The sequence below is a fragment of the Anolis sagrei genome, chromosome 1 (assembly GCF_037176765.1).
Source record: "Anolis sagrei isolate rAnoSag1 chromosome 1, rAnoSag1.mat, whole genome shotgun sequence".
In the NCBI taxonomy this organism is placed as follows: domain Eukaryota; kingdom Metazoa; phylum Chordata; class Lepidosauria; order Squamata; family Dactyloidae; genus Anolis; species Anolis sagrei.
Genome location: NC_090021.1, coordinates 96,068,831 through 96,092,544, shown reverse-complemented (window position 1 = coordinate 96,092,544; position 23,714 = coordinate 96,068,831). Strand labels below are relative to the sequence as shown.

The 23,714-nt window shown below is 39.7% G+C and overlaps 1 protein-coding gene across 1 annotated transcript in view; it reads right to left on the bottom strand.

Annotated features, from left to right (window-relative positions):
* The window catches only part of PREP (prolyl endopeptidase), a 91,108-nt gene that overhangs the window by 26,395 nt on the left and 40,999 nt on the right, over positions 1–23,714 (bottom strand). The window contains exons 9-10 of the mRNA XM_060753103.2: positions 20,492–20,689; positions 11,836–11,939 (exon numbers count right to left, since the gene is read on the bottom strand). Of these exons, the coding sequence (XP_060609086.2) occupies positions 11,836–11,939; positions 20,492–20,689 (302 nt within the window). The remainder of the gene's footprint in view (positions 1–11,835; positions 11,940–20,491; positions 20,690–23,714) is intronic.

The following is a 23,714-nucleotide window of genomic DNA, read 5'->3' as shown; positions in this document are numbered from 1 at the left end:
GTTACTGATCCTTCCAATACAGTAACCTTAGCCCTTGTCTGCTGCTTATTCCCTATTCTAAAGGCTCACTTAAAACTTTCTTTCCCTGTCAGATCCCTACTGTAACTTCCTATCTTAACATTTCATCCTTCTGTGTCTGATGTCAAGACACTTCTCCCTCTCTGTCAAAAGCTGACAGCTTATTTCCCTCTCTCAACTGACTCCTCCCCCAATTGCTATACCCAATCAGGAGTCGGCTTGACTCCTCCTCCTGTCTCTGCCTGCCTTCCAAGATGACAGCTACTGTCATGCAGGCTTCGGCCTTGTCGTCTTAAAGGTAGATTCCACTACACCCTCCATCACACAAGCAGACATTCACAAGAAAGCACCACACTACCCTTCACAAACCAATCTAACTTGGTTTAGGAAGAAAAGCAGGATCTAGCCTGGTTCATAGCTGACCCCAAGAGAACAGCATATTTCATATTCAGAAAGCCCAATTTGTACATGATGGCAAATACTGTATCACAAACCCTATGCCCTTTCGTCCAGTGGTTCTCAACCTGTGGGTCCCCAGATGTTTTCATCTTCAACTCTCACAAATCCTAACAGCCAGTAAACTGGGTGTTGTAGACCAAAACACCTGGGGACACACAGGTTGAGAACCACTGCTCTAGTTAGTATTATTAAATCTTGGCAAAGGCAACTGGTTGAAAGAGGCAATACTAATTTTGAATTAGTGATTTAAAGAATCTATTTATTATTTAATGTTGAGAGATAACCATTTCACACTTAACATGGGAAAAAAACCAGATGGTTAAGGCTGCCTGGAAAGCCATTTATTCTGCCAAAGAGCTGGAGCCACTGGAAGATGAATCTTGTGAAATGTATTAAGGAAGAAGCCCTTCAGCTGGATAGCACAGCCACTGAATACTAGTTTATATCTCCAAAGGGCCATTTATCTACACTCAGAAAAATATTAGTCGGAAAATAAAACCTCAATAAATCTTTCTTTAAAAGCATCTTCTGAAGCACTCACTTTGTTTCACAAGGCTAGTCATGAATTTTACTAGTACACGTTGTTTCTATTAAAATAATTTTAATTGGTATTTTTAATGCTCACAAAATGACACAGTAGTAAGAATAGCAAGATCCAGGAAAGGTGTGGGAAGATGCTGTGAAGCAATTTCCTCTACAATTCAGCCAATTAAATAAGTTGTGACTCATGATCAATCCAGTAAGGGTTGGTAATCCTGAAGCTAGTGGGACAGTGACTCTGTGTGGGTGTTTAAAATAAACAGTAAAAGAGCTGTCCAAAGTGCTGAATCCAGATGCCCATGTAGGTTCAGCACATTGAACAGCTCATTTACATTATAATGTGGTGCATTGAGGGGGAGAAGGTTTTGCTAACAATGGCTCAGGGAGGAAAATGTATGGGGCCAGCAACCATAGCTCTCAATCTGTTTCCACAAATACACTGATCTTCTGTTGTTATGTTATTAACCATGTCAACCAAGCAAATGTCCCATGCTCACTACATGCTCAAGATCTTTGATAAGATTTGGAACGATGTCATAAACAAATCTTACTGCTTTCATTTTTCCAATGTGGTCACAGCACTAGAACAACAGGCAGTAAACATAGCCTGTTCCATAGTATTTGTTTCTAAGGCTGTTCTAAAACTTTAGGTTCAAAATCAGATATATGAGATGTATGTGTAAGCATAGCATGGTCTTCTTTCTGACACTGTTATAGGATATATAGCATTTAGTGTAACAGTTTTTGGAGTAGACATCCTTTCTTTCATAGTGCCAACTCTAGAGATTTAACACATTGTGGAGGAAGTAGATTAAAATGACTTGGCACACATCAGATACAAATCTCAGACTCTTAGAGCTGGAAAGGATTACAAGGGCCATCTGGTCCAACCTCTGCCAGGCAGCAAACATACAAGGCACACCAGAGAGTTGGTCATCCAATCTCTGTTCAAAGTCTTCAAATGAAGGAAAGTCCATCACTTTCAAAAACAATCTGTTCCATTGACAAACAACTCTAATGGTCAGTATGTTTCTCCAAAGTTTAGGTGGAACTTCTGTTTTTGTAATATGTTCTGGTCTCTTGCAAAGGAGAAAACAAACCACTCTGGCCTCTATCTAATATCTCTTCCAAAATTCAAAGATGGCTATCATATCACCCTTAATATTCTTTTTGCCAGGCTAAACATAGGCAGCTAACGGTTTCTCATAGGAATTGTTAATCTTGGTTGCCCTCCTCTGGACACGTTCCAGCTTGTCAATACCGTTGTTTTTGCCTACGCACCACACTGTGACTCGTCTACAAAAAACAACCAACCAAAAAGAACACCCAGATCCCTTTCACATGAACTGCTTTCAAGATATGTACTGCTTTAGGTGGCATCTATTCTATATTTATATATTTCATTTCTTCCTGCCTCGGTGTAGTCCCTTACATTTATCCCTGTTGAAAGTAATTTTGTCACTTATGGCCCAGCACTCCAATCTAGCAAGGTCATTTTCCATTCTGATTTTTTTCCTTTGGGGTATCACCGATCCCTCCCTGTTCAGCATCCTTTTGCATTTTGGTAAGCATATTTTCTATTCTATCATCCAAGTCATGCATAAAGATGTTAAAAACTAGGTCTGAGAAAGAACCCTGAGACATACCACTAGTTACATTTCTCAACTATGAATACCCTTTTGGTTTGGTCCATTAATCCATTATAAACCCAGTGGTCTGTTTAGCCCAAGCTTCTCTGTAAGCACATCATGATCAATGTTGGCAAAATGCTTGTCTGCAAGTACCCACTATTTTTCAGCTCATTCAACAACATTGCACATAGTTATTGATTCTGCTGTTGGTTTTTGACCTTTAAAAAACATTTCTTTGGGTCTTCCTAGGTAACTGATGTGTTTGGCTTCACCTGTGAAAGGGGAATTGACATTGTGAATCCTCTTTGGATATTATATCATATCCAGTCTTAGATGTCCTTATAGAAGGGTAATGCTTTTCAAAAGGTCTTACCACCTATCTTTCTCACATGTACTAGAGCTACCTTCTTCTTCCTCACCTTTAAATATCAAGCAGGTATTACTTGTACTTCACAGGAACAGAATCATGTGTTTGTTTTAAAAAAATCTAAACTTATGATTATTGTAAACATGAATGCCTAACACCTATTGTCCAAATGCTAAATAATTTATACCCAATATTAGGGGCTGTGGTGGCGCAATAGGTTAAAAAGCTGTGCTGTTGAATTTGCTGACCATAGGGTTGGAAGTTCGAATCCATGGGATGGAGTAAGCTCTCGCTGTTAGCCTCAGCTTCTGTCAACCTAGCAGTTCAAAAACATGCCAATGTGAGTAGATCAATAGATACCGCCTCAACGGAAAGGTAAATGGCACTCCATGCAGTTATGCCAGCCACATGACCTAGGAGACGTCTATGGACAACGCAGGCTCTTTGGCTTAGAAATGGAGATGAGCACCCCCCCCCCCCCCACCACCACCACCACCACCTTGAGCCGGAGATGAGCACCACCCCTCAGAGCCGGAAGGGGAAGACTTTACATTTATCTGTGTTTTGTTGTTTCTAGGCACTGAATGTTTGCTTTTGTGTTTCTGTATGCTGGAATCTGGCCGGAGTCCCCTTGGGAAAATAGGGCAGAATACAAATGAAGTATTATTATATTGATCATTATAATCCCAATGGGGTTTTTTTTTTCAAAAAATCTTCTCTTTTAGCTGCCCCTGAACTCTTTGTCCTCCAGTTCTGTGTTGCTCAATTTTCCCAGTCAAATCTCTGTTACAATTTTCTCTCCTACTTTGAGTTACTAGGATGCTCATGATTCATCTGGATTACACTTAAAAATATGGTCATTCCCTTCACTTTCTCAGAATTGGCTATCATTTGCAACTTTTCATGTGCCTTTTCTTCAAAAAATAACTCTATAACTGCTCAGTCAGCTCCTGAGGCCTATCATTCAATATCGCCTTAAGTTGCATTAGGACTAATGCAATATTGGCTGCATCCTTACCATTTCAGCAGATATAATCTTGGAAGACTGAAATAGATGTGTTCATTTTGAAAGCTGGAGTGTCAATTTATGATTGAATACCACCGTGCAATAAGAATAATGGTAGCATAGCAAAGAAAGAGTTTATAAGGATTTTTTTAAAAGGCATGTTTGCATAATACGGGAGTAAGGGATAGGTAGCATTCCTGGGTAGTGTAGAACTGTAAGCTCTTTCCAGGAAAGCCAGCAGTAAGAAGAGATCATGGGGATATGGTACAACATCATTTTAAGGCCCATATGTTCCCAAAATGTGACATTAGAATATCATACAAAAGATTTATGTCAGAAACAGGAATGTGGTTAAGCATCCACTGTCCCCAAGACATTTGAACACATCTCTAACCCATGATAAATGTATCTGCGTACTTAGGGAGTGCAGCAATACTAGTAAACAAAAAGCATGTAGAAAGTCCAGAGTTATTGCTTTTTTACTTTCTGATGATGGAAAGTAAGGAGTGCTTCTTGTTGCTATGTACCTTCAAATAATTTCTGATTTATAGTGACTCCAATGTAAAACTATCACATGATATTGTTCGCGTTTTGGTTAGAAATGATTTACATTTGCTTTCTTCTGCGAGAGTGTGATTTGGCCAAGGTCACCGAGTGAGTTTCCATGGCTCATTTGAACCCTAGTTCCCAGAATCATAAATGAACACTCAAGCCACCACACCAATATACTTATTGTTGTTCATTCGTTCGGTAGTTTCCGACTCTTCGTGACCTCATGGACCAGCCCAAGCCAGAGCTCCCTGTCGGCCGTCACCACCCCCAGCTCCTTCAAGGTCAATCCAGTTACTTCAAGGATACCATCCATCCATCTTGTCCTTGGTCAGCCCCTCTTCCTTTTCCTTCCATTTTCCCAGCATCATTGTCTTCTCTAAGCTTTCCTTTCTTCTCATGATGTGGCCAAAGTACTTCATCTTGGCCTCTACTATTTTTCCGTCCAGTGAGCAGCTGGGCTTTATTTCCTGAAGTATGGACTGGTTGGATCTTCTCACTGTCCAAGGCACTCTCAGAACTTTCCTCCATCACCACAGTTAAAAAGCATCTATCTTCCTTCGCTCAGCCTTCCCTATGCTCCAGCTCTCACATCCATAGGTGACTACAGTCTCAACTAATGTGGCTCAACCAGATTGCAATTGCAGTTTTACAAGGTCTGGGCATATGGGACAAACTCATAAAAGTACACATTTGTGAGACAGGCAAAATATTTTCTCTCTAGGCTTTTTTGAGGTCCTTCAGCATACCAGAAATCATTAATTGCAATTTGTGTTTATATTCATGTATCCACAATAACTCCAGGAAAATACCAATGTGGATGTAGTGGTCATACTGTATATTATCTAGCTGATTTATAATTGAACTTGATTTTAAATCTCTTGGTTTTCTAAGTCTGAAATCTGATTTTTTTTAAAAAAAAGTTGTTGGGAGGAAACTCCCATGAAACTGTTTTTAGACAAAATAAATAATTCAAGTTCTAAAAGAGATTGCTTTGCTGTAACTTGTATGGGTATCCTTAAAAAAATAAAAGGATTTGAAATTCTTGAATACTTTTATTCCCACCAAATATAAAAAGAAATCAACTGATTAACTAAACCCCCTATACTTATCCTACACTGATCTAGCAGCAATATCCATTGAAAACGGTGAATCGTCTGCATAGAATTGGTAAGCAGTCCTGCTATTTCTCATAATGATTATGTGTGATTTAAATTATGCTGTATCAGAGGGGAAGCAACCGTATCCTTTGCTGCTTCTCACATTACTAAGATGCTACAGATAGAATTTCCCCACACATGGCTTGGCAGCTAGTGTCATTTCAAACAGAAGGTCATGGCCAAAAGTGTCTGAAGCGTGCAAAGCAATTAGTCGGTGCACCAGCAAAATACTCATTTTCATTCCCCTTCTTAAAAATTTAAACCAAAAATAAAACTAAGCCAAAGTGTTTTGCACTTAAAGATATATTTATAAAAGTAGTTTGCATACTACTGTTTTGCCCCAACAAGGCTTCCCAAATTGCATAATAAAAAAACAGAACAAATATAACATCAAGTAACTAAAATTTAAAAGTAGTAAGAGTGAAAACCTGCAGGTTCAAATCATTAAAAGGGTTGGCAAAAGAAGAATGTTGTCACACTAGTTCCATTGACTGGGGTCTTATTCTCAGGTACATAGCTCAATTCAGTGGCCCAAAACAAAATCAAAAGGAGCAACCGCTCTCAAATGTAACAGTTCCAGGTCTGAACAAGGGTACCACTGTATATAGGCTTCAGGGATACATACAATGAGACAAATCATACACAAAGTAAGCATAGAGTCATGAGGCTATATGTATACTGAAGTCAATAATGAAGATGGAGCACCACTCTCAAAAATCTTCATGGAATAAATCCAAATCAAGTCCAGTGAAAATGGAGCACTGCTTCTCAAAATAAGTCTCTGTAGGAAAAGTCCAAATGGTATTCAATAGGGGTGCCCGGGTATTTTTGTACCCTGTTTCGGGGAAATAGATCCCCTTCTTCAGGAGTTGAAGTAATCAGCAACTCTACTGAAGAAGGGGATCTCTTCAACTCCCGAAGAAGGGGATCTCTTTCCCCGAAACAGGGTACAAAAATACCCAGGCACCACTGTTGAATACCATTTGGACTTTTCCTACAGAGACTTATTTTGAGAAGCAGTGCTCCATTTTCACTGGACTTGATTTGGATTTATTCCATGAAGATTTTTGAGAGTGGTGCTCCATCTTCATTATTGACTTCAGTATACATATAGCCTCATGACTCTATGCTTACTTTGTGTATGATTTGTCTCATTGTATGTATCCCTGAAGCCTATATACAGTGGTACCCTTGATCAGACCTGGAACTGTTACATTTGAGAGCGGTTGCTCCTTTTGATTTTGTTTTGGGCCACTGAATTGAGCTATGTACTCGGGATTTTGTTAATTAGCATACTATATGCTCTTTTGACATTATATTTTGACATTACACATAGATTGTTTTGTGTTTGTGCTGATACCCTACAAGTACTCTGGGATATTGTATAGTCTTATTCTCAGGAGCAGCAGAAAATATGCCTCCTCAATCTTCCTGAAGGACTAAAATGTGCAAGATGGTGGGAGCTTCTTTTTGCTGTGGAGGATACAGTGCCTTGCTGTATTCACCTCCCACCTTGACTTTTCCACATTTTATTGTATAGCAGACTGGAGTTGAAATAAATGTAACTGACATTACTACTTGATGTACACAGGACACTCAATGTTTTGTATGTGCAAAACAGTCTTCCCATTCATCCATCAATATTTTACAAAAGGATGTTTGGGGACAATTACTTAGTTTTTCTGTCAAGCTGGAAAGGATCAAAGATTAACAATAAATTTCAGGTCTTACTATAAGTTTCTCAGTTTGAGGTATGGACTTTAGCTGGAGCATTTTAAGACCTCCAGATTCCTCTTTTTCAACCACTCTAGTGCTACACTTTCCATGTTTTTGCTCTATTGATGCCCTGATGGAAGGAAAATTTCCCATTCATCCATCATTTTCCAGAACCACTGCAGACTAAAGTGGGTTTTTCTCCAGAGCAACATTTTATTTGATTTTTATTTATCTTTCCTTCAGTACTACCTACTTTCCCATTTGCTGCCTAGGAAAAAAGACTGCCAAAATGGTTTCCTCAAGGAGATGGTATTCCCATAAAGCTCATTTTTTGATTCATCAGATTAGAGAATTATTTTCAAAATAATTCTGCTGTGTCACTATTTGGCAAAAAAATTGGGTTTGATATAGGTTTGTTTCAGCAATGGGTTTCACCTCACCACGCTTTCAAAAAGCTCAGCTTTGCTTCATTTCTGGTAACAGTTGTCTCAGGGACAGTTTCTCTGGATAGTTCTAGAATTAGAAAGATCTTTTCTAGTCTCTTGGTTGCTTCTCTGACAAATGTCCTTCTTATGTCATTATTGGAGCCCCCGGTGGTACAATGGGTTAAACCCTTGTGCTGGCAAGACTTAAGACCGACAGGTTGGAGGTTTGAATCCGGGGACAGCGCGGATGAGCTCCCTCTGTCAGCTACAGCTCCCCATGCAGGGGACATGAGAGAAGCCTCCCACAAGGATGCTAAAACATCAAAACATTCAGGTGTTCCCTGGACAACGTCCTTGAAGACGGACAATTCTCTCACACCAGAAGCAACTTGCAGTTTCTCAAGTTGCTCCTGACACACACACACAAATCTCATTATTGAAGGTCACTGCATGGTCACTGAAACCAGGGGTCATTCTGGAGCACTGCTCCTTCAAACCAACATCAAAATCAGCAGACTCCAAGCCGCATTTGGAAATCTGAAAAATGTCAACTCCTAATTTGTCTCTTCTGATTATGTTCCTGTGTTGTGAAATCATATTTACAAAGGTGTAAGTAACCATGTTAGTCTGATGTAAAAAGAAACAATATTTGTGGCACTTAAAGGATTATCAACTCTATTATAAAACAAGCATTTCTTCTGTAAAGTTAGCTATATTAAAACATGCTATATGCAATAAAGATTTAGGCTACCTACAAGATGATCCAACCAGTCCATATTCCAGGAAATAAAGCCCCACTGCTTATTGGAGGGAAGGATATTAGAGGCAAAGATGAAGTATATGGCCATGTTCTAGAGGCATTTCTCCTGACGTTTCGCCTGCATCTATGGCAAGCATCCTCAGAGGTGAGGTCTGCTGGAGCTGGGGAAAAAAGGGGTTTATATATCTGTGGAATGACCAGGGTGAGACAAAGGGCTTTTGTAAGTTGGGCTAGGTGTGAATCTTTCAACTGACCACCTGATTAGCATACAATGGGCTGAATGTGCCTGGAGCAAACTCCCTGCCTGTTTTTCTCTCTGCTGTTTTAATTTTAGAATTTTTTAATACTGGTAGCCAGACTTTGTTCATTTTCATGGTTTCTTCCTTTCTGTTGAAATTGTCCACATGTTTGTGGATTTCAATGGCTTCTCTGTGTAGTCTGACATGGTGGTTGTGAGAGTGGTCCAGCATTTTTGTGTTCTCAAATAAAATGCTGTCTCCAGGTTGGTTCATCAGGTGCTCTGCTATGGCTGATTTCTCTGGTTGGAGTAGTCTGCAGTGCCTTTCATGTTCCTGGATTCTTGTTTGGGCGCTGCGTTTGGTGGTCCCTATGTAGACTTGTCCACAGCTGCATGGTATACGGTAGACTCCTGCAGAGGTGAGAGGATCCCTCTTGTCCTTTGCTGACCGTAGCATTTGTTGGATTTTCTTGGTGGGTTTGTAGATTGTTTGTATGTTGTGTTTCCTCATCAGCTTCCCTATGCAGTCAGTGGTTCCCTTGATGTATGGCAGGAACACTTTTCCTCTGGGTGGATCTTCATCTTGACTCTCGTGGCTTGTTCTTGGTCTTGCAGCTCTTCTGATGTCTGAGGTGGAGTATCCATTGGCCTGTAGAGCCCAGTTGAGGTGGTTCAGTTCATCTTGGAGGAGGTGGGGTTCACAGATTCTTTTTGCACGGTCTGCCAAGGCTTTAATGGTGCTTCTTTTTTGACTTGGGTGATGGTTGGAGTTTTTATGTAGATATCTATCTGTGTGTGTGGGTTTTCTGTAAACGGTGTGACCCAATTGTTGATCTGGTTTACGGATGACTAGGACATCTAGAAAAGGCAGTCTTCCTTCCTTTTCTTTTTCCATAGTGAACTGGATGTTTGGGTGAATGCTGTTAAGATGGTCCAGGAACCTGTTGAGTTCTTCTTCTCCATGGCTCCAAATGGTGAAGGTGTCATCCACATATCTGAACCATATCGTGGGCTTTTTGGTTGCTGTCTCCAGGGCTAGTTGTTCAAAGTGTTCCATGTAGAAGTTAGCTATGACGGGGCTGAGAGGGCTCCCCATAGCTACTCCATCTTTCTGTTCGTAGAATTCATTGTCCCACTGAAAGTAACTGATGGTGAGGCAATGGTGAAACAGTGCCATGATGTCTTCTGGGAACCTCTGGTTGATGAGTGCCATGGTGTCTGCAACTGGGACCACGGTAAATAGAGACACCTCACCTCTGAGGATGCTTGCCATAGATGCAGGCGAAACGTCAGGAGAAATGCCTCTAGAACATGGCCATATAGCCCGAAAAAACCCACAAGAACTGAGAGATTCCAGCCATGAAAGCCTTCGACAATACAAAGATGAAGAACTTTGGCCACATCATGAGAAGACAGGAAAGCTTGGAGAAGACAATGATGCTGGGAGAAAAGGAAGGAAAAGGGAAGAGGGGCCGACCAAGGGCAAGATGGATGGATGGCATCCTTGAAGTGACTGGCTTGACTTTGAAGAAACTGGGGGTGGTGATGGCCGACAGGGACCTCTGGCTTGGGCTGGTCCATGAGGTCACAAAGAGTCGAAAGCAACTGAATGAATAAACAGCAGCAACAACAACAAACCTATTTTAAACAGATTATTTGTCTAATTTTTAAAAGGGAATGCTAAATTTTAATTTATAATATTTCCTAGGAGTGATAATTTTAATTCTGTATTCAGACTGATTGAAACTACTGCTTTCTTTAGTAATAATCCTTTTTCAAAAACAAAACAGCAGAAAATTTCTGAATGATGCAACCCAATCCATTTTTTTTTGTCATGTCAGGAGAGACTTGAGAATCTGCAAGTCACTTCTGGTGTGAGAGAATTGGCCATCTACAAGGACGTTGCCCAGGAGACGCCCGGATGATTTGATGTTTCATCATTCTTGTGGGAGGCTTCTCTCATGTCCCCGCATGAGGAACTGGAGCTGGTAGAGGGAGCTCATCCGCCTCTCCCCGGATTCGAACCTGTGACCTGTTGGGTCTTCAGTTCCGCCAGCACAGGGGTTTAACCCACTGCACCACAGGAGGTTCCTGACTCAATCCATGAATGATGCTGAATCTTCCATTGTTCCATAACATGAATTGATGCAAGCATAGAAGTGATTTTAGGCTCTGTAAATAGGATAACCTTAGATACCCATTAGGTTTCTCCTTCCACTGAAACACTTTAATTACACGGGTATTTGAATTCAATTATCATCATCTCGCTGGACTTAGGGACACTGTGCTTATTAAAATTACAAAACCATGTCTTTTATAAGAACACAAGATGGAACTCTCTCACCCCTGAAGGAAAGAACAATATTTGTCCATAGTGTATTTCTATCAACCAACATGAAGCAGAGTTTTGCATAAATACAGACACACTCACGCAAAGACACACAGAGCAGTATGGCGAGCTTCCATTTGAGATACAGTTTCTAAGCAGGGAAGGGAGCTGATGCTGAAGAAGCTGTGTCCTTGGTGTCCTCCAAACCACCACAACTTTAGCCTTTCCCTTTCCCCATCTGACCAGTCCAGATCACCTCTAAATGCTCCAGTTGCAATTGAAAATACAATCACATTTGTTTCATATTCTGAAACCAGCTCCCCAAAGATCCCTGGATAGGACTGGTTAGGAATATCTTAAGAATACACTCCCAAGGAAACAGACCGTGAATGACAGCAAACCCTAATTGTAAAAACCACAGTGTGGTGGGATGTCAAATGAACATGCTTCTTAAGAGGAAACAGCAATTATTTTGCAGAAATTGTGAAATGCCCTAATGGTTTCTATCCAAAACTATAGTTACAATAGTACAAAAACTGACTGAAATGTCGGTTGCAAGGGGTTTTATTGCCTAAAATCTTAGTTTTTACTAGAGATCACTAGAACCTATAAACACAGCGTAACTTCTTTTACTTACCTGTACTGTCTGGTAAGCTGAAGGATCAAACCCTTTCACCGTGACCTCTCGGAAAACACTTGGTTCCAGTTCTTCTTTGGTGAGATCACAATGGTAAATGATACCTAAACATAAAACTCAGTTGTCAGTTAATTCATCAAGTTGCAAGAAGATGTAGCAGTTATCATTAGTGTGCGTTGCAGGCTGTATAAACAATAATGCAATAAAGATAAAGGATTGGGCTAATCCAAGAGTTGTGAGATCTGTTTTGTTTCTTACTGAATGCAGAATTGAATAGTGTTTCAAATACAAAGTACACATCACAAAACATACACTGGAATGTATATTTATTCTTTCCTTTTCTTATGAGATCCTCAGTGCTGCAAACCGATAAAATAATGTAAAAAAAATCAAATTAAAATCAACAGTAATTTAAACAAAATAAAAACATATCTAAGAATTCAAATGAGTTAAAATAGCCCGAAAAGCTAAAAGACTTTGGACCAAGAATTCTATCATGTTACTCTAGCAGTAGGCAGCAGAGCTAAATGAAGATCTGATTGTTTTTTAATGTCAGGAGTGACTTGAGAAACTGCAAGTTGCTTCTGGTGTGAGAGAACTGGCTGTCTGCAAGGATGTTGCCCAGGGGATACCCAGATGTTTTAACATCCTGTGGGAGGCTTCTCTCATGTCCCCACATGAGAAGCTGGAGCTGACAGTCAGGAGCTCATCCCACTCCCTGCTTTTGAACCACTGACCTTCCAGTCAGCAGTCCTGCCGGCACAAAGGTTTAACCCATTACACCACAGGGGACTCCATGAAGATCTGATCAAAAGCAGCTCACTGGTGTTTTTATTTTACAGATGAAGAATAGTGAGCCTGGGAAATAAGGAAATAGCCACGACTTCCTCCCATTCCTTTCAGGCAAGTTAGAAATTCTTGGGAATCTACTCAAAACTATCCAGAGATCTCCCTGTACATCCAAATCTATATTCTGCTTGATCTTGTTTCAAACCAATTATTTGGCTGTATGTAATAGTAGGTTAGAAAGTATAAATGTGCCTTTAAGATGTTTCCTACTTATGGCAATCCCATGATAGGATCTTTTTTGGTAGGATTTGTTCACAGGGGTTTGCCTTCCTCTGAGGCTGAGAGTATGACTTGCTCAAGGTCATCCAATGGATTTCCATGGCCATGTGGGAATTGGAATCCTGGCTTCACAGAGCCCTACTCAATTCATAAACCATTTAATCATGGTGCCTTCCCAAGCCCATTTTATTTCATATGTTTCAATAACTAGTTTAAAATATTTTCATTTCTTCTCCTTTAGACTGGTTGAAACCCTCAAGAAAGACGCAGTGCAGCATCTATTCTTGCTTCTGTTTAAAATGAGCTTCGTGAACAACTCTTTGTATTATTACCATGGAGTAATAACACTGTTCATCATGCAAGGCTTCACATCACAAAGGCCTTTGAGAAGCAATAAAATGCTTTATTTTAGAACCTGTATATAAAAAGCTAGCACTGGACACCTTCCAAATGAATGAATACACCATGAAAAGTTCTTCCTTTTCATTTTCATTTTCTCAAGGAATTGCTATCATCATCCTCTGCCAAAATACCCTATGGTCAAAACCTTCCTATTTCACATGGCATTGTTTCATTCCAGAATAAGAAAAACAAAGACAATCTCTTATTTCAGGGACATTCATTCATTGCATAAGAAATGCAGTTACTCATATCAGTCTCCTGCAATGGCGAATGTAGGGAAATTATATTCAAGGCAATTCCAGAATACTTGTCTGCCTTTCCACCTTGGTTAATAGCATGTTTAGTGATATTGCACATTAAGCAGAATAAGCTAGGCATTTTTCCCTTTCATTTTTCTTAACATTAAACTGGGTAAAATGTACTTTGCTATATGCATCATAAATGGCTCATCAAAATATATCACATTAAATCAGAAGAAGAAAGAAACTTTTCAGTTACTAAATCTGTCATGCTGTTGAACAGCACATTCAAAGTAACGCACACAGATTTTTCACCACTTGAGAATTACTGTCCAAAAATGCTTCACTAAATCCTTACATACTTTCTTAGGATCGTGCATGACACATATCATCTTAGGCTCTTAACTCTTCCTTATTTAGTAATTTCAGAATGGCTAAAGACATTAGTTTCTACTAGATATAAATTATGTTTGCTTTCAAGGTTCCTACAATCTATATACTGTACACTGTTTATGTGCAACAGGGCTTACCAGAAGGAAGGAATAAGTCTTTGAGAGTAAGAAAAAAATGTTGCCGGTTTTACTTATTAATAGGATTTTAAGAAAAAACACACAATCCAACAGAAGAAATAATAAGCTAACAATTTAAAAGAAAGTACTCTATTATACACGAGTAGACTTGCTTGCTAATTTGTTGACATGGTAACTTCTACATTGTGAGTTGTTTCTCCTTTTTCCACTCGGCAAACTGAGCTACCAATACAACTGAACAATACTACAGATGTATTCCAATCAAAATGAACAATAGCTTAGATGTATCTCTTTAAAATAATTACAGTTATACTTCCAAGCACCCAAATTAGTTTTTGTTTCAGGTTAGTTACTGGCATATAGTGGGTTCTTGGTTTATCCTGCTCTGCTATGGATACCAAAATCTGTGGATGCTCAAGCTGTGGATGCTCAAGCTATATACAATGATATATAATGATGTAAGGTAATGCTCAAGATCCTGCAAGGAAGACTCCAGCAATACATGGAGCGAGAGTTGCCAGATGTTCAAGCTGGGTTTAGAAAAGGCAGAGGAACGAGAGACCAGATTGCCAATATCCGCTGGATAATGGAGAAAGGCAGGGAGTTTCAGAAAAACATCTACTTCTGCTTCATTGACTATTCTAAAGCCTTTGACTGTGTGGATCATAATAAATTGTGGCAAGTTCTTGGTGGGATGGGCATCCCAAGCCACCTTGTCTCTCTCCTGAGGAATCTGTACAAGGACCAAGTAGCAACAGTCAGAACTGACCATGGAACAACAGACTGGTTCAAGATTGGGAAAGGCGTACGGCAAGGCTGCATCCTCTCACCCAACCTTTTTAACTTGTATGCAGAACACATCATGCGATGTGCGGGGCTGGATGAATGCAAAGCTGGGGTGAAAATTGCTGGAAGAAACATTAACAACCTCAGATATGCAGATGACACCACTCTGATGGCCGAAAGCGAGGAGGAGCTGAGGAGCCTTCTAATCAAGGTGAAAGAAGAAAGCGCAAAAGCCGGGTTGCAGCTAAACGTCAAAAAAACCAAGATTATGGCAACAAGAATGATTGACAACTGGAAAATAGAGGGAGAAACCGTGGAGGCCGTGACAGACTTTGTATTTCTAGGTGCAAAGATTACTGCAGATGCAGACTGCGGCCAGGAAATCAGAAGACGCTTACTTCTTGGGAGGAGAGCAATGTCCAATCTCGATAAAATAGTAAAGAGTAGAGACATCAGACTGGCAACAAAGATCCGCCTAGTCAAAGCCATGGTATTCCCTGTAGTAACCTACGGATGTGAGAGCTGGACCTTAGGGAAGGCTGAGCGAAGGAAGATAGATGCTTTTGAGCTCTGGTGTTGGAGGAAAGTTCTGAGAGTGCCTTGGACTGCGAGAAGATCCAACCAGTCCATCCTCCAGGAAATAAAGCCCGACTGCTCACTGGAGGGAAAGATACTAGAGACAAAGTTGAAATACTTTGGCCACATCATGAGGAGACAGGAAAGCCTAGAGAAGACAATTATGCTGGGGAAAGTGGAAGGCAAAAGGAAGAGGGGCCGACCAAGGGCAAGATGGATGGATGGCATCCTTGAAGTGACTGGACTGACCTTGAGGGAGCTGGGGGTGGTAACGGCCGACAGGGAGCTCTGGCGTGGGCTGGTCCATGAGGTCACGAAGAGTCGGAGACGACTGAACGAATGAACAACAAAGCAAAAGGTGCCCCTTATATACAGCCAGAAAGTATATAGCACACTTTCTTCACATCCATCTTGTTATGACTTTTACATAAACGGCTGGTTAATCACCAGCTGCAATAGATCACTGCTGACTGGAAGGCGAGAGGTTTGAAGCCCGAGTCAGATTGAGTACCCAGCTGTTAAGCCTAGCTTACTGTTCACCTAATCAGTTTGAAAATGTCTGAGCTATGAGTAGAGACATTAGGGACCGCTTAAAGCAGGAAGGTATTTTATGATACCATAAAAATGCCAGTGGTCAAATAGCAAGGAGAAAATACGATCAAAACAACTCTGCGTCATAGTGGATGAAGCGACAGCTCCCCGCTGTAGTCAGAATTGAGCATAACCTCCAGGAAACGAAGTGGAAATGCCAAAAATAACTCTGTCTGTCTGTCTGTATGTCTAGAAAATGGCATTGAATGTTTGCTGTGTATGTGTGCATTGTAATCCACTCTGAGTCCCATTCGGGGTGAGAAGGATGGAATATAAATACTGTAAATAAAGCATGTAGCATGAAGGTTATTCCTCCTGCACATTTAGTAACGGGATGCCATTGTAACTATGCAAGTAATTTCAGAGAATTCTATTGCCAGAGGAGTATTTGTGGTATCAGTAGAAGAGTGTGCTTAAACCTAACCCTCTACAAGCTTGCACAACTTTTGAGTTACAATTGTATTGTTATTTCAGCCATTTACAGTTGCAATGCAACACGAAAATGGCTAAACACTTTAAAGTAAACAACTTATTATGGGAAACTGTAAACAAATATAAACATTCAGTGGGGTTTTGAAAGGTTTTGAGTTGAACTTCCACAATTTCATTTGTATTTCCCATTCTTCACCATCAGATCAGAACAATCTCTCTAACTCATTGAAAGATTACTTTTTCAACCCTGGCAATCAATGGGGTGACAGATGTTGCAGCCAGATTGCCCTCACATCCAAAAAAAAAGTTGATTTAAAAGGAGAAAAGAAAGAGAAACAAGGGAAAGAAGGTGATATGAAAACCAAACAGAACATAAAGATATAAAAATTCATAAATCTCCCCGCGGAATGGCCTGGAAGTTCACCTACTATTCTACTTTTTATTCCACAATTATTTATTTATTTTCTTTTTTCTTCTTCTTTTTTTTTATTCCCTTCCCCCTAATCCCCTTCCCTACTCCTACCCATCACCCCTCCATCTTCCCTTTCAAGTTACATTTTATCATTGTAAAAATGCTCACAATAAAGATGATTATTTTTTAAAAAAGATTACTTTTTATGTTTTTAAAGAATCAGCTTCTGCATGTGAGTTTGCTTAAAATATCAGCATACATGCTATGTTCTCCTTCCTCCTATCCATAAATGTTTCTTTCTCTGAGTCGTGAGTACACCAAGGATCATGCAAGAAAGAAAAATGAATTCATGGTACTTTAGTAGGTACCACAGAACAAGAACAATTGGGGGGGGGGGGGGGGAGCTTTCATTAAGTGGTATCTGCTGACATTGTCAGTTCCTCTCCAATGCTTACATATATTTCCTACCTTCACAGCTACTTGTGCTTGCCCTTTAAATACAACTTCATTCGTATTGGCGCATTTGAATTTTATGCCTTGTTAACTTGGAGGATTTTGCCTAAGTCCAATATCATTTTAAGAAAGAGCTGTCTCTACCTAATAAAACATGATGACACACATTTTCTAGCAAACTATCCCCAGAAGGCTCACTCTAGTAAAGAAATTCAGACAGTTCCACATTTAGAGTTCTTATTAGAAGAAATCTTCCTGGTCAGCGGTAAGATCCCAATGAGGCTTTATAATTATTTGTTTAAAAATAATACCTAGCTTTCCCAGTCTTGAAAGCAATTTAAATTGCTTTGTAAGCAAACATTATGCAACAAAATAGCAAACAGTTCTAATTATACAGCTCGTAACGCCTCTGCGAGTATGGAGATGTACTACTGCAGTACCTGCCAAGGAAAAATGTGTGTGAGAGAGCGATGAGTAGCGGCAGTAGGGCATACTATGCTGCAAATGCTGTCAGCACCCATCTGCCTAAGAGCAGTTCCTGAATTCTTTTTTCCCTACTTAGAAAGACAAGAAAGGGAACCACAAGGTGAGACTATCAGGAGGAAACACATTTGTTGTCCTGCTGCTACAGAAGAAGGAGGAGAAAGGATGTTGTCATTTTTATATCTGCTTGCTCTCTGAAGTACGCTGCAAACTGCTGTTCAGACTCTGTTGTGTTCGCTACTCATCCTCTTAATTGCAGACTAAAGGAATAGAGTAGATTTATTAATCCTGCTAGAAAAGGCTGATGTGGTATAGTGGATTGATCATTGAACTGCAATGCTGAAAACCAGGGTTCAAACCCACCCTCTGCCATGGAAATCCATTGGATGACGTTGGGCAAGCCATAGGCCCCATCTGCACTGTGAGATAATGCAGTTTCAGAATGCAGATTATATGGCATTGTACTCATATAATCCAGTTTATTGCAGTTAAAGTGCATTATGAAACTGCATTATCTTGCAGTGCAGATGGGGCCTTGGAAGCACACGACTACAACAACACCTGGAACTTACGACTCAGCTTTGGAAAATGTAAATTATGGGTTTGTTTTAATAGCAAAAGCCAGGAGCTTTCAAAGGCTAGGCTCAGAAATACATTTCTTTCTGCTAAAAACTGACAATAGCTTCACACAAAGTTTAATTGGCTACCTGGAAAGTGAATGTGATTTTATCTCTTTGTACGGCTTCTCTCTCTCTCCCTCTTTGGCATCAGAAGCATTTTTCAGTAATTACCCAGTCACCCTCAGGACACTTTGATGTGGGTCCTCAAAGTTTATCAGATAAGCATTTGTACAAAGCCGAGGAACTGTGAATCACTGAAAGGCTGACCTAGAAAGCAAATGACTTTCTGCTGACAAAATAATATTCAGCAGAAATATAAGCTCTCTTCATGCATTGCTCAGCATGAGATAAGGGTGGCCTCTTAGTAAATGATTCAGAGATACCAAGTTCTGACATTTTATTTCCCAGACTTGTCACATGCAGCAGCCAGGTCCAAATAAGAATTCATTTTTATTCAGCTAAATATGAGTCAAATCCTTGTTCAGAAACAGACCCTATGATCAAGCCATGAGCTTGAAAAAGTTTTAGATTCTTGGAATTATCATTCAAAAGAAGGCAACTTTAGAAGGTGATGGGATGTTAGTGATGAAGGCAGCATGAATAATGCTATCCCAGAATCAGGCCTTTATGGCGTAGGCAACATGTATTAATGTTGTTTTAAAACTCTGAAGTGCTAATTCAAATAGTAGGAATGGCTTGTTTGTGTGGTCCTGCACAGAAACAAATCAACCTGAACTCAGAAAATATAATGTCAGGAAAAATGTGAACCTTCCTTCTTAATAAGTTAATTTTGTAAGTTCAGTGGCATTCAGGATTGTATTAAGATGGGGAACAATATTTTTTTTACTATTTCATATATATGATAAAATCAAAATAAAACTGTATGGTAGGATTTTATTAAGCACATAAAGTGTGCTTTTTGTTTCACTGAACTATACTGTTACCCTGTTCCTTATGTCAATATATACCTTCTTTATTACAAAATGTAATCTGGAAGTTTAGGAGGGAAGGGGCCAATCTAATTTCACTGGGGAGGGATGTCCACAGACGAGGGGCCACAACTGAGAAGGCTTTATCTCTCGCTCCACCAGTCATGCTTGCAAGGGGGGTGGGTCCAAGAGCAGGGCTTCCCCTGACAATCTTAGCCTCCAAGGTAGATCATAGAGAGAGATACATTCGGACAGGTAAGCTGGGCCAGAACCATTTAGGGCTGGAACCGCAAGTTTTTTTTAAACTATCTTCATTTTTCCACTTCTAAGGTGTCCAGCTAGTGTTGTCAATTGGTACAAAAGAGGGGAGGGAAGAGTCACCATGCATACCTGTTTGAAAGGAACATCTTAAAAGTAAATGTTGCATAAGGCGTTAATCGGGGAAATATTTATGCGATGTAGATAACTATGGCAAAGCAAAGCACAAATTATTAATGCCTTAGACATTCACCCTTGCTGCAGCACTCAAGAGATTTTTTTATGAATTGTTTACACTGTACTCATTATACAATTTAAGGAAGGGTACCTCTAAATAAAGTCAGATAAAACACTTTTTAATATGTAATTAATTAATTGGTTAATACGTAATCTTCATGAGATCAAATTGATCATTAAAGCAAATTAAATTACAGCCCTGTTTAAAATACAGGTATTTTCACAAGGTCATCCAGACTTCCTAAACATAAAAATATCTGTTTCTAAAGCAGATAATACATAAGAAAAATTATTATGTTTACATTATTGTGTACAGACAGCACACCTATCCACACACAACATGTACATTTATGTGTTACACTGACAGATGCTGTTGACTTTATGTTTAACAAGTATTTAAACAGATTGGGAAAAACATATGCAAAAAATATGGCCAAGATCTCAGAGACTTGTGGGACGGAGGAAGGACTGTGCACACTTATTAATTCCATTCTGCTGATACATTCAGAATTGTGTAAGGAAGTACTGGGCACCTTTGTACAGAAGTATGTCAAAAGTTATGCTGTCACAATATCCATCAAGATTTCAAACAACACATTGTGTAAAGGCTTCAAAATGCAAATATATATATATATCTTACCTGGTGATAAGAAGGAAGTAAACTGATAAAATATTTCAGTGTCTTTCTTTTGGCCACTATAACCTACAATGCTGCCAACATCCAATGGAAAAGTCTTGAGATGAGAACCAGTTGCTAGGTCATGAAGCTGGAGAACATTCTTCACATCATGGAGATAACACAACACTAGGAAGTTCGATCTTACACAAGATACCCATTCTGTGATTGGATGGAAAAAAGCCATATTCAAAATATTGGTTTAAAAGGAACATCACTTTTTTAAAATGTAGGACTTAAATATATTATCTAGATCTGGGCTTATAAAACCTTTCCGCTCGTGACCCCTTTCAAACTGAGAAATGTTTACGTGATCCTAGGTATATACGCATATAAAATAGTTATAAAAATCAAAAATGTACTAATGACAAATCAGCCTTTGTCAGGACTGATTTTCCTTTATATGAAGTACAGCTGAAGCATCCTCTGCAGAGACCATTGTAAACACAGAACAATGGATTTGTGAAAATGTCTAAAACAGCTACTAGGTGACATTCAGAAAACTTTTACTGTTGCCAAATTTTTGGGACCCCAACACTGAGCTAAGTGAAGCCCATTTGGGGGCAGGACCCACAGTTTAAGATGCAGTGATCTTGATTATTTTATATATCGCAGCATTACAACATTAGATATTCTGAAATATATTTAGTTTTATATAGAAATATAATTATATAGATATTGAGAAATATATTTAGTATTTCATATGTCTGTTATAACAGACTGTGTTTTTTATTTATTTATTTATTTATTTATTTCATTTACTTATACCCCGCCCTTCTCACCCCGGGGGGGGGGGGACTCAGGGCGGCTTACAGTGGGGGCAAGATTAGATGCCCAAGACAATTCACAAGCAATACAAATACAAACAATTCAACAATTAATTAAAAACATCAGTACATAATAAAATAATAATACAGTCTCATGCTCAGGGTTCAGAGTCCATATATGTAATTATTAATTTTAGTCGTTAAGTTATAATTCATGTTTATATGTTGGCTTGTTTAAATTTTGTTAATATGAATGTATTGTTGTTGTATTCGGGCATTGAATGTTTGCCTTTTATGTTTGGAATCCACCCTGAGTCCCTTCGGGGAGACAGAGCAGAATATAAATAAAAATTATGATGATGATGATGATGATTATTATTTCATGTTAATATGGGTCAACTTTTAAATCAGCAAATAATATGTTTTGTTTCTAAACAAAAATCTGGATATCACATTTGCATCTAGTGAAACTAGCAACAAGTGAGAAGGCCTTAGTGCAAAACAACTGCATAAAATAAACAAAGAAAACCAATATCATAACATAACTGAAGCAATGATTAACACGTTGCTATTGAACAACAACTGTCAGTACCCTTATCTACCACAGCCAATGGTGACAGATGGAGCCGCATAATTTCTAATTTTTACTGAAAAATGCATGAAGCCTCTCTTTCTAATCCAACTCTCGTGCTTTTGAGCTAAAAAAATTAGTGACCTAAGACAGAAAACAGACATACTTTCTTGCCATTTCTATGTCAAAGGAGCCAACAAACCATTCTAAAGAAATTGAGAATAATAAAGAGCCTTAATATTGAATTAACATGAAGGCTCTTTATGAGACATTCATTTGAGGGAATACACCTTTCCTTTAATGCCTACTTTGATCATAACAGTTGGACCTAACTGTATCTACTGCTCATGTAAAGTGTGTGTGTATTTGTGCGTCTGTGTGAGAGAAATTTCTCTAGATTTCACTTTCTTCCGCTGTTGCTGTACTGTCCCAACCATAATTGGCGAATGGATTAAAGAAAGAGGAACAAAAATCACTTCCCATCCCTTCCATTCACAACAAAAGGTCCTTCATGACCAGAGGGAGATATGCTTAAAAGCCCAATTAGTAATCATCATCATCATCTTTATTTATAACCCGCCACCATCTCCCCAAAGGGGACTCGGGGTGGCTAACATGAGGCCAAACCCAAAATAATACAACACAGTTAGACACAAAATGGTAGGGAAACATATCATAACAAAATATATAAAATAACAAATAAAATAAACAATATACAATGGCATAGTAAAATCACTTCACTTCACTTTATTTCTTAATTAGTCGCTCTCCACCAAGGTGCTCCGGGCGACTTACAGTCTAAAATAGCATCTACACAATATAAAAACATTCAACATAAAAACATTCAACAGTGACTATTTGGTAAATTAGATCCGATTACTTAAATGCACAACCAAACAGCCAAGTCTTGAGTGCCTTTACAAAAGGTCGCAACTCCGACATTGCTCCAATGTATGGAGGCAATGAGTTCTACAGAACTGGAGCATAGGTTGAAAAAGCTCTACGCCTTGTAGCTTCCAGGTGTACCTCCCTAGGGCCCGGTATGTATAGGGTGGACCAGATGTATGAGATAAAAGGTTAAAAGGTTAAAACCCTGGGTGAGATAGGAATAAAAGTGCATTTATGAGAGAGGAGCCCGAGAAGGAGGAGCAGTGGGGTTTGGCCTTTATAGGAGACAAGGGAAGGTGCTTTATCATAGGGACAACTATAGGTAGAAACAAAACAAATGGGTTGAGTGGTCACTCTCCAAAGGCACATCGGAAGAGCCAAGTTTTTAGATCTTTCTTGAAGGCAGCTAGGGGAGGGGCTTGCCTGATCTCCCTAGGTAGTGAGTTCCAAAAATCGGGGGCCACAGCGGAGAAGGCCCTCTCCCTCTTTCCCACAAGTCGAGCCTGTGATAGATGAACGGGCGAAAGAAGGGCCTCTCCAGAGGATCAAAGAGATCGTGCAGGTTTGTGGTAGGAGATGCGGTCACAAAGGCAGGTGGGTCCCAAACCATTCAGAGTTTATAGGTGATGACCTGCACCTTGAATTGGGACCGGAAAATGAATGGCAGCCGGTGGAGCTCCTTAAACAGAGGGGTTGACAACTCCCTGTAAATTGCCCCAGTTAGAAGTCTGGCTGCCGAGATGTAAGGGTATCTTGGCCTACGAGCCCACGAGGACCTTGAGATCGTCTGGGGAGGCCCTTCTCTCGATCCCACCTGCCTCACAGGCACGTCTGGCGGGGACGAGGGAGAGGGCCTTCTCGGTGGTGGCCCCCCGGCTGTGGAACACTCTCCCTGCAGACATCAGACAGGCGCCCTCCCTTATGTCCTTCCGAAAAAGCCTTAAGACATGGCTGTTTGAGA